This window comes from Argiope bruennichi, chromosome 4, assembly GCF_947563725.1.
Source record: "Argiope bruennichi chromosome 4, qqArgBrue1.1, whole genome shotgun sequence".
Lineage (NCBI taxonomy): Eukaryota > Metazoa > Arthropoda > Arachnida > Araneae > Araneidae > Argiope > Argiope bruennichi.
Genome location: NC_079154.1, coordinates 116080542 through 116092141, shown reverse-complemented (window position 1 = coordinate 116092141; position 11600 = coordinate 116080542). Strand labels below are relative to the sequence as shown.

The 11600-nt window shown below is 25.7% G+C and overlaps 1 protein-coding gene across 1 annotated transcript; it reads right to left on the bottom strand.

Moving 5' to 3' along the window:
- LOC129966041 (DNA-(apurinic or apyrimidinic site) endonuclease 2-like) lies at positions 1 to 11258 on the bottom strand. Its single transcript, XM_056080390.1, has 6 exons — positions 10982 to 11258; positions 9455 to 9722; positions 8721 to 8864; positions 4984 to 5056; positions 2683 to 2752; positions 1 to 928 (listed from the first exon to the last, which is right to left on the bottom strand). The coding sequence occupies exons 1-6, from the start codon at positions 11094 to 11096 to the stop codon at positions 87 to 89; spliced, it is 1512 nt and encodes a 503-aa protein (XP_055936365.1). The 5' UTR covers positions 11097 to 11258; the 3' UTR covers positions 1 to 86.
- Positions 11259 to 11600: the final 342 nt, after the last annotated feature.

Below are 11600 nucleotides of genomic sequence, written 5' to 3'. Positions count from 1 at the left end.
TTATAAAAAGTAATACTGACAATACTATTTACATTTTTTACAATTATTAAAAAAATACAAATATTTATATATATAAAAAAGTAATTCTACACTTTTTTTAAAGAATTAACTTTTGGTGCTGTAACCCATTTGAAAAAATTACAGTTAGCCTCTGGATTGGATGGGTGACCTGTAGGATATGAGCACATAAAAAAGTTTCTCCCATAATTTGGACCTTTTTTCTTCACATTTCTCAGAACACATTCTTTCTGGTGACCTGAACACAATGGAGGTTTTGGAGGACCAGCAAGCATTGTTTTCCATACTGCTGACTGGTTCTTTTTTGTTAATGATAATACTTTATCATCATCATTTTCATTATTTGATTCTTGACTTTTAGAAGAAGAAGACATATCACTAGGGCTTGAACTAAGACTAGATGTTTCACTGACAGAATTATCAGACTGTGCATCGCAGACAGAGGCTGATGGAACAGAAGAAGGCGACTTAAAGAAACTGGTTATTGATTTCTGTTTATTCTTTTTAACAGCAGATTTGTTAACACAAGACACAGTCTGACTATTTGTTTCTTTCTCTTTTGTAAGAAAGTCGGCTAAATTTTGGGTTTTCTTGAAAAATGCTTGAAGTTTTTGTTGCTGACCACTAAATTCTGGCCATAGACGAGTGCATATGGAAGGAAGTCGAACATTTTTTTGTGAAATAGAATCACATTTTAGTATAGCTGAAACTGGACAATGGTCAGAACCGTGATAATCGGACATTATTTCACAGCTTTCTAAAAGAGGAAGTAAGTTACTAGTGACAAGAATATAATCTATTCTTGTGCCATAATTAGTTGCTCTAGCACCAGTTTTTGTGTTCCAACATGTATATGACTCCTTTTTATCAGGATAAAAATGACGAAAGGTATCCACTATTCTAACCTTTTCTGTAAGAGAAAAAAAAAAAATCGATTTTTTTTAAAAACATAGTTAAAAATGAAACTGATAAAACTTGCCTTTTCAATTTAAACATAATTCAAATAATTTTTTAACTACAAATATTAAATTGTTAAAAAAAGAAATCTTAGAAAAGAGGGAATAATTTCACAAAACATGACAAACCAATAATATTTATAGTTTATTAATTACCTGTTATCTTTTTACCTCCTAATCAGAATATTATTATTTTAATCTCTATATAAGAAAGTAAAGGATAATTGAGATATTTCTGTTAGTTAAAATGATTTGTCTCGTAAACCAATTTCTACATGGAGATTATTACAGATTTAAATACCAAAATTCTGTAATTTAATACACAAGCTAGTTATGTTTTTGCATTCAAAACTATTTATTTAAACATGATACATTTCTGAAGAAACATGGATTTTATGATTTTCAGAAACAAATTTTATCATTCTTGAAATGTGATTAGTTTTCTTTTATATAATAATTCTATGAAAATTTTAATATTACAATAATTTTTTTGTATAAATTTACTTTATTGTTTAATTTTATATGAAAGTATTTTTACAGAATCTACAGGGAAAGGAAAAAGTGAAATTCAATGCCATTTATGAATCTCAATCAGAGCTTGCTATTTTAATTTGTAATGATATAGGATGGTTGAAGATTTATTTTTATAATTATAAAGAAATGATTTGGGGAAATCTAGTTGATAAAGGCCAAGGTTTAAAATTTAGAGTATGTTAATTGAGTTTAACTATCCAAGGTGACTATGGTCCCAATCAGTTTTGATAACCGAGGCTCTACTATAGTAGTAATATTGCAGCAGTAGAACTTCTGTTCAATGAACAAAGCTTAGAGAGTTATTGAACCAATCTATCATTAGAATTCATTAGTGTGAATCTAATCAGTATGTTCTCTTTAGAGCCATATGTGTGCTAGGTAAACTTATTAACTGAGGAAAGATAGAACAGGTGATTCTATAGTTAGCCAAGATAGATTATTATCATTTTATTATTTCTGCACCAGAATCCCAATTATAGAAAGATGTTTTTATATGATCATTATCTAAAGGTTATAAAGAAATTAGAATTCAGAATAGAAGCTTCAGAAGAATATTCAATATGGTATGTGTGAAAAATAAAAATAAATTAATAGAAAAAATTAAATATAAATATATTTTAAAAAAATAGCAAGAAAACATTGAAAGGCAAAAATCAGAAGAAAATGGTTAAAAATATAAAAATTTAGTTCATAAAATGATCACAAGAATTATAATTTTTTGATAAGTTTAAAAACATTCCTTCTTATCAAAAAGTATCTCTTTATTAATGGTTTTATCAATTCTTTGCATTTTAAACTACAAATCAAAAGCTGAATGTGCAAAAATGTGGTTAGCAAAATGATGCATGTATTATTAAACAGAAGTACTTTTATACAAGTGCTTGTTCATAAGATAAGGAAAAATAATAAACATTCAAGTATCATTTTTAATAATTCTATATTTGTGTGTATAATTTTTTTTTTCTATTTGAAATATTCAAAAATATTATTAAAATTATATTTACAAAAATTTTGCTGAATTTCTTTTTTATAAATATTTCTCACACAATTATTGGGGTATGCACGTTCCTGAATAATTTCTTTTCAACTCAGAAAATGCCAGGCAATATCATCAAGTTACCAGTAAATATAAATAAATTGTGTAAAGTTATCACAGAATAAAAATATATATTACCATCACATAAGGATATTTCAGGAAACAGGAGAGCTTTCAACCACTGGCGAAACTTTGATGAATTAAATTCCTATTAAAAGAAGAAAATAAAACTTGCTTAAAAACATTTCACATGGCTTTATTTCAATACATTCAAATATTTGAAACAATTATGTTTCAAAGAAACATTTTTATAATCCCTCTTATTCATCAAATTTTATTACTTTTCAAAAATATCAATTTAATAAATCGCTGTTTTTTAAAAGTTGTATTAAATTTTCTAATTTTTCACAACAATAAAACTCAAGACTAATTGTATATGAATCATCAAAAAAAATTTTTTTTAAAGGAGATTTAATTTTTAGTCAGGATTGTAACAATTATTTTTTTAAACTAGATTTGTTTACATTATTTTTAAAAAATTGTGTTCACACACACATAAAAGAAATAAATCATTTCTAATAACTTCAAATAATTCTAATTCAAACTGAATTCATGACATAAGTAAAATGGCTTATTTAATTTTCTTAATATTATTTGAATGTATGAGCAGAATGGAAAAAGTTATCTTGACATATAATACTAACTTGATAAAATATTACAGATCTGTGAATATTGCAAATTTTAAACAATTCATTGGGAGAATAAGTTATAATAGATTTAGATATTAGTATATTTTTAAAATATATTATTCAAGCCAATAAATGTTAACTAATTTTTGAAAAGATATTTCAAGAGATGAATAGGGTTGTAAATTAAATTTAGTAGGAAAAAAAAGTCACCACAAAGAAGTGTTCAAGAACTAAACAACTGTTCTAAAATTGAAATTTTAAAAACAAATCTATTTTTATAAATATATGCATTAAAATATTTCTTGGAACACTGCAGTGAAACCTCACCAAAATAATGAATTATTAAATTTTGGTTCAATTAATTCCTTCCTTAAGTTTTTTTTCCCCCATACTATGATATTGCTTTACTTTTTAATACGATTTCATTATATAATTTGTTTAGTTTATTTTTATGATTGTAATCCCTGATAATATGGACATTTTTTTAAATCCTATTTTCAAATAATTGAATATTAAATGATAATTATAGAGAACAAACTGCAGTAATCTTTCTTGAATAACATTATGTATTTTATACATGTACTTATTCCTTCTTTCCTAAATTTCTATCTCACAGTAACTAAAAATAAAATGCAGTTCTCGTTATTGCAAAATTTTATAGATATATAACAACAGAAATAAAATGACTTTGTCCATGGGAATAGACATTTATATAGTCTTATCAATATGGCAATTAATTTTTTAAAGGGGAAATTAGACATTTAAATGTTAGTTTTGTTTTTAAAATTTTTCATTGCAATGCTATTAAATTTTGGATTTTATTTAAGTCATTATAAACAGAAATTATAAATTATTTATTTTTTTTATTGTTATCAATATGGCAAAATTTTAAATTCTAGAGAGGGCATTATTGAATGGCAGTGACAATATAAAAATTTCTTTTTTTTTTTTAACAATGATGAAAATGAAAAGGAACTAGGAACAAGGCAAAATGATTTAAAAACAAAAATGATACATTACAGAATTGCACAGTAAGTAATTACAATTAAATGAACATAATAAGAAAAAACTAATAGAGAATATACTTTTCATTTTGGAAGCTAAATCCTACAAAACTTTTCTATCAGAGAAGATTTTCCAGATAAAACATAAGTATCATGGAAAAATCTATCATTAAGAAATTTTCCAGAAACTAAACACTTCAACAGAAAAATTCCCATTTCTACTTTTAAAAAAAATCAGAAAATTCATTCAATAAATGTAATTATTAAAATAATGTTATAGATTTGGATATAATCTTCAAAAAAGGAGAGCATCTTATTTAATTTGATATCAATTCAATTGAAATAAATTGAAATACTAAATATTAATGTTACATTCTGATATTTTTCTCCTAAATTAAAAGGTTTGTAAATGATAAGCTTATGAAAACAGTTGAGTAACTACGTATTTAATTACAGTTCATTGCTCTCATTTTCACTGAATAGATTTCTAAACATTAAGGAGAAAAAAGTGTATTTGTAGCAGGCATTATTGTGTGATGAAAATTTAGTCCTGCTTTCTATCACTCTTAATTATATACATACAAAGATAGAAAGTATATAACTTCATAACAATATGGAAACTTCAATCTGTTCCTTTCAATTTTATTATATATGTCTAAAACAACTGATTAGTATCTAGAAGTTCCTTTAGTTATAAAACATAAAAGCAAAGTCTGTAATAAAATTAAAAAAAATATTTCACTTACAGTTTCATCTCCAGGGTCACAATGATCAATTATTGAGCAAGCGATATTGAAATCTCCCAAAATAATAACAGAACTGAAAATAATAATAATAATAATTTTTAATAAAATAAAGTGATATTATTTTGAAGCTGGAAATAAATTCTTCACAAAAAGAAAGGCATAATCATTAAAAGTATCTAAATATTATGGAATTTCATAGGAAAATATGAGCAATATCCAGAACTACTGATAAAACAATGAGCTAATTGTTAAATATACATTCAGAAACAAACATGTATTAGTGCAATATAAATGTTATTTGCAGTTTAAGAATAATTGTTGTATTGGATTTTTTTCCTAAAACACTTTTTTAGTAACACAGTACTCAACAGAAATGTTTTTCACTGTTGTGTAAAGAATCAAATGATTTTCATTAACTAAGAATCAAACAATTAATATGGCAATGCTTACTTTTAGATAGTGTTATTTATAGGCATTGCGCCTTTGGATAAAATGCTATTTAGATATTGTATTGTTACAAAAAAAAAAAAAAATTCTGCAAATACCGTCAATTAAACATAATGACACAGCGCATTTAATTGCTATAGTTCAGCAGCTTTCTTGCTGTCTAATCCTTCAGTTTCTTTTACTTGTCAGTGACTCTGACCACTCTCGCACTTCTGAGGATACACAAAACTTCTCATGATCCATACAACTTCCCCAGAGTTCCCTTTTATAGTTCCAGAAGGTGGGGCTAGAATCTTCAGACCAATCAGGGCGTACCTGGGTATATCTCGGTTATTACTGGATGGATCGTGAAACTTCTCGAACTTTCCGGTATTATCCATTTAGTCGCCAAGTCACCAAGCACAGGACAGATCTTACAAAGGCTTTAACGGTTTTTCAGGATGACACTATTCGTGCCGTGTAGCAAAATTGCAGGTTTGTAACAGTATTGTGTCTTCTGTTTAATGCTTACATATCGCCTGCATGCCAGTAATTAAATACTAAAGAGTATATGCTAATAGGCCCTTATGCCGCTACTGTTTCGCTGGTATTGGCACGAAGTTAATACTAAAATTTGGCAATTGCATATGGTTATTATACAAATACTTTCTGTTCAGTTTAATTTTTTTTTCACAGGAGTAAATGAAAATCCTCAAAACAAATATTATACTAACTAAAATATAGAGCATTTTCAAGAATTGAGAACAGAAAATAACAGGAATTATTCTAAAAATTAACTATGTATAGAAGAATGAGCAAAATTCAATGAAATAATGAACATTACAGACAAAACTTTTTTAAATGATTAGCTAAAATACAAATTCTTAAACAGATCAAAATCAAGCAACTGCAAGGAGAGGGGAGAAGGACGACACTCAAAATTCTGGCTGGGATTGAATTAAGAATCTTCAAATTCCAAAACAGGGCACAAAAACAACCATGTGACTTTGACCTGATATAATTTGTTTTCTTTATGCGCTCTTTGTATAATTTTTAACAGTAATTAATAAAGAATTTTTCCAATGAAAATCTAAATTTTGTCAATAGGATTATAAAGAAATTAAAATTACTAACTTGAGAATTATGACAGCTATAAAAAAGTGTTTAAAATTCCTCAAAATATATTTTGTACTTATAGAGCTTTCCAGAATTGAAAAATTACTTTTTTTCAATAAATATAAAAAAGCAATTTCATAACTGAAATTTCCCACAACTATATTTCTGCTAATAAATTAAATCAAATGAATTTAAAACCAGCAATATTAAATGAGAATCATAAGTATTGCATACTTCCTTAAGAAAAAAAAGGAACCACCGAAAACTCCCACAAGTTGCCTTAATAAAACTTTTAATTATCGCATGAATAAAAAAATATTTTGGAATTTCTTAAATTCAAAATTCACAACAACTTGAAAATAGCATTTTAATATTTAAAAGCAGTACCTGCTTATCTATAGACACATTACGGCACCTATTATGTGTTTTTATCCATAAATTAAATACTTGAAAAAATAACTTCCTAAAAATAATATATATGATATGTCATTAAAAAAATTGATTGAAAATAATGATATTGTTACAATAACACCTTGCATATCCATATATAGCATGAATGGAAAATATATGAAATTGTGTATTTTCATATAGGCTGCATATTTTAAAAGTACATTTTTTTTCTTATAAATATTCTATTTATCAAATGAGAGAAAATTCTCAATGCAAAGCATATCCAGTTTAATTTCTATCCTGATTATGATTGCCTTTTCAGTCATTTCTCACACAATCACGCTTTTGTTGCTCCCATGTTATTTTCTACTATGTAACTGAACGCAGTTTATTTCAAAATACTTCAATTAACAGACTTGTTAAAATTATTTTTCTCATCATATCAGAATAATAATTAAAGTATCATTTTATCTCTGCATAGCAAGAATGAAAATAAAAGAAATAAATTAAAAAATTGCACAGTTTCATTAGGAAGTCAAATGTTTAGTTTTAAAAGGGGGGGGATTTGCCAAATGTTTATTTAAAATCCACAGGCATCAAATATTAAATTTTCTCACTTCATTAATGTAGTTCACAAACAAGAAAGACAAGCCAGTTCCATCTCTTTACGACAATACAAATTAAGCCTTTGGCATCTCAACCGGACACTAAGTACAATTTTTGAAATTACAATATATATATATATATATATACAGCTTTGAAAATAGCTATAATTAAAATCTAACACCTTCACTAAAGTGTATTTAAAGTAAAGATTTCATATGCAACCAAAGTATGGTAACAAAGGCAGAAAAGTTAATAGCCAAATTTTTTTTGAACATCACCCTTAAAACAAAAATTATCCAAAAAGAAATTGAACTCTTTATAGATTAATATAGCATATTATTTTAAATTTATTCTATTCTAATTTTCATTTTTATCATAAAATGAAATTAAATTAATATACATCAAACAATTTTTAATTTTGAATGAAACTAACAACTCAGACAATTTTAAAAGAACTTTAAAAGCCGAAAAACCATAATATTCCAAAAAAATTTAAAACTTTAGCCATGCAAGTAATCTAAGATATTCACCTATATAGTTGTGATATTGCAAATACTACATATATTGAAATAGTATTGAAATTAGTACTACTTATGCAATTACAACAAATTTACACTTTTGTAAAATGTTCCCTCATTACCATGAATGCAGTCTAGCTCATTACTTTTAATGGTAAAAGTTGGAATGATGATTGTTTGATAAAAAGTTATCATATAAACATTATGACTGGACAATAAATAAGGTGGTATGATAAATAGGTACAAGATAAATAAGTATGGTGCCAGTCAGAATGGATTTTTAACACAAACATATGCTGGGGAACTGATGTATGGCATATAATATTTAACTTTCAGATTAAGACAGGATAAAATCTCAAATATCTTTTCAAGACAGATATTTTAAATAAATTGAAACATATCAGCAAATTTAATTATCTAGTCAATAAATATTCTTATCTTCTGCCGTCACATATCAAGTGATGCAATAACACAAAGAGAGTAATCAATCTACCTTATAATTAGAAAACCACAGAATAGGAATGTGATAGGAGTGAAACTTTAATGGATTAATAGTTAATCAGTTGTGTGGAATGAATTAATAGTAATGCTCTAATAGTCATCATTGAGAATGAGTCAGTTTATATATTTATATATATATATTCAAGCATAGTCTTAAAGCTCAACATTAAAAAAACATACCACCCTGTTCTACAAAGCTCCTTCACTTTTGCTTCAAGAAGAAGGCAAAACTGCATTTTATATAAAAACCTCTCGGGCTTCTCTGGATCAACACGAGGACAATAAATATTGATTACAGCTAATCTCTGAATTTCATCTTCATATCTATAGTTAAAAAAAAAAAAAAAAAGAATTAGATAAATTCTATTAGATTTTATTAAAAAAATATGCCAAATATACAGAAGATTATTTATACAGATATAAATCATAACATTTAAGTTGTAAATTATCCAACATTTAATATGGCTTATTTTTCAATAATTTAAATACTACAATTCAATTTCATGAAATATTAAATTCATTATTAAATTGCATATCAAACAGGAATAAAAGAATAATTATTTTTCTACCTACAGAAAGAGGAATTACTAAATATTGTGTTTAAAAAATTAAAAAATAATGTGTATCATGGAGAAATAAATAGAATCAAATGTAAAAATATTCAATTCAGAAATATTTTTATAAAAAATTATTATTAAGACAGAATAAAAAATCAAAATAGCAATTAAAACTGCATTAGAATAATTTTGAAAAAAATCACAAAATTTTTTCATATTTCATTTTGGATTATTTAAAGTAGTTACGCATTACTTTTAGAATAAGCTAAATAAGTAAGAAAAATTAAAAGATGGATTAAATAAGATGTTATTAAAATTATTCCTCATTAAAAAAGCCATCAATGTTGCAAATCTTACTTTATTAAATGATAAGTGATAATAATTCTTCCTTCAGGATCAAATTTCACATCTGAATCTGGAAACACTTCAGAAAAAGATAACACATCTGTAAGTGAAGAGTAATTTTCAGATATATTAGAAGAGCATAAGCCTTCTTCAGCATCTTCAGGTACATATGTGTCTTTACAATAGCTAGCTACTCCAGAATAACCACTTTGTTTCCGTGGATAACTGAAATATGATGTATAGCCATCAATAAGGGCTGTGGTTTCTGGTATCTGGCCACCTGTTTAATAACAAAAAAATATTAATAAGTAAAAAAATATTATTTTAACTTGTATTTTAAATGAAATATTTATATCTTCTTATTGCAACATTAATGATCACACTTATGTGATATTTTAACATGGCAAAATTTATGATTACTCTTTACATTATTACAACGCAAAATTTCATTTAGTTACTTAGAAAAGAGATTTAAAATAGTGCTCTTTTTTCCCCCAAATCATTACAAAATAAGATTTCCGTCCTATTTAACCATCTACATAATTATTTATTATATTTTTCTATCTTAAAATTTTTTTTATCAATTATGGCTGCAAAGATACTTTGGATAGGGAAGTAAAATTATCTAATGGGTGATGAAATACTGCATATATTATTCACACTAAAGATTTGTACTAAGTACAAGAGTTTTAACAATAGTACCAAACCATAAGAAAAAATAATCTCCACTTATAAATGAAAACTATTTGCAAAAAAAAAAAAAAAAAAAAAAAAGTTTAATAAAAATAAAAGAGTAAATAATATTCATCTATATACATCAATACCAGCAAAGCAATTATTTTAAAATTTAATAAAAAGCATTAATAGAAAAAGTAACAATAGACATCTATAAATGAAATCATTTCTATTACAGTTAACTTTATTAATAAAGCATTATATGATTGTGTAAATTCTAAAAATAATTTAGAGAAAATATTTCTTATAATTTTAGTTAGTTTCCATCAGTTTTAAGCTGAATGGATTCAGAGAAATATTTTTCAAAAAATAATATCAAAAATTATAACAGCCAAAAATTTTGATCTACATAAGTATTCTGAGTTTCCCAATCTAAAATTATTATTTAGCTTTATTTTTTACATATATCTTATTTTTAAAACCTTTTTTGTAAAGAAATGTTGTTCCAGTAAATATAACAGCATTATATAGAATGATCACTATGGAATAGTATTATAAAATTGTAGGCAAATTTTAAAAATATCTACAACAGGAACTGACTTGTAGAAGCAAAAATTGATTTTTTATAAAACTATGCCCACTTTCATTCTTCAAAAGAAAGAGGTATACATGATGTGCACCAATACCTATCTACTAAATTATTACAATGTTTATATATTTTTTAAAAAAATCCCACTTTTACAAATAAAAAAATTTAAAAAAACTCATAAGAAGTACAGTAAGAAAAGTAACATGGGGGAATATCAGCATTTTAAGCAACATTCAATGAAGTAAAAATTTGGAAAGCAAAATTATCAAACGTACGAGAAACTTTCGTTTCTTGAAAACAAGCAACATCGGCCGACAACTCCTTCAGAACACAATCAACGCTTTTCTTCAAAGATCGTATACCATTCACATTCCAGGTTACAATTTTCATATTTATATTATGATTTATTATAACAGCATGTGATGCCTATCAGGAAGGAAGGAATGAGGTTTGTTTTCCGGCGTATGCTCCTGAACGGATTCTTAGCTTGTGCCCGTTTCACAAAAATCAAAACAAAAAACAAGCCTATCAGGAAAATCAAAACTATCTAAAATGTAAACAAAAGGACCGCCATCATCATTTCACTTCACTTTTAACTCAGAAACTTTCTGACGTTATATAATATATTGTATTATATTAAATAACAGCGTGGATTTTCATTTTAATTTAGAATGTTCTAGTAATAAGCATAGAGAGTGTGTAAATGTAACGTTGATCGAGTATTAATAAAATAACTTTGAATTGCGCAAATAGCAAATTTTTATGTTAATATATTTTGTGTTTATGAAGTGAATAATATGTTAATTTTCACATATTTAACTTTAAGTAAATTTTTTTATAAGTCTCTTTCACAAAACATCTGAAGATGAATAAAATCCCTTTTATTTCGTGCAT

Bases quoted from the DNA above. Each gene is read 5' to 3' on its own strand.
- LOC129966041 (XM_056080390.1), bottom strand. From the start codon at position 11,096: ATGAAAATTGTAACCTGGAATGTGAATGGTATACGATCTTTGAAGAAA. The intron at 5,057-8,720 runs GTATGTTTTTTT...TATTATTTTCAG, and splicing joins GAGCTTTGTAGAACAGGGTG to TTCTGTTATTATTTTGGGAG. The intron at 2,753-4,983 runs GTAAGTGAAATA...TTCTTTTAATAG, and splicing joins GTGACCCTGGAGATGAAACT to GAATTTAATTCATCAAAGTT.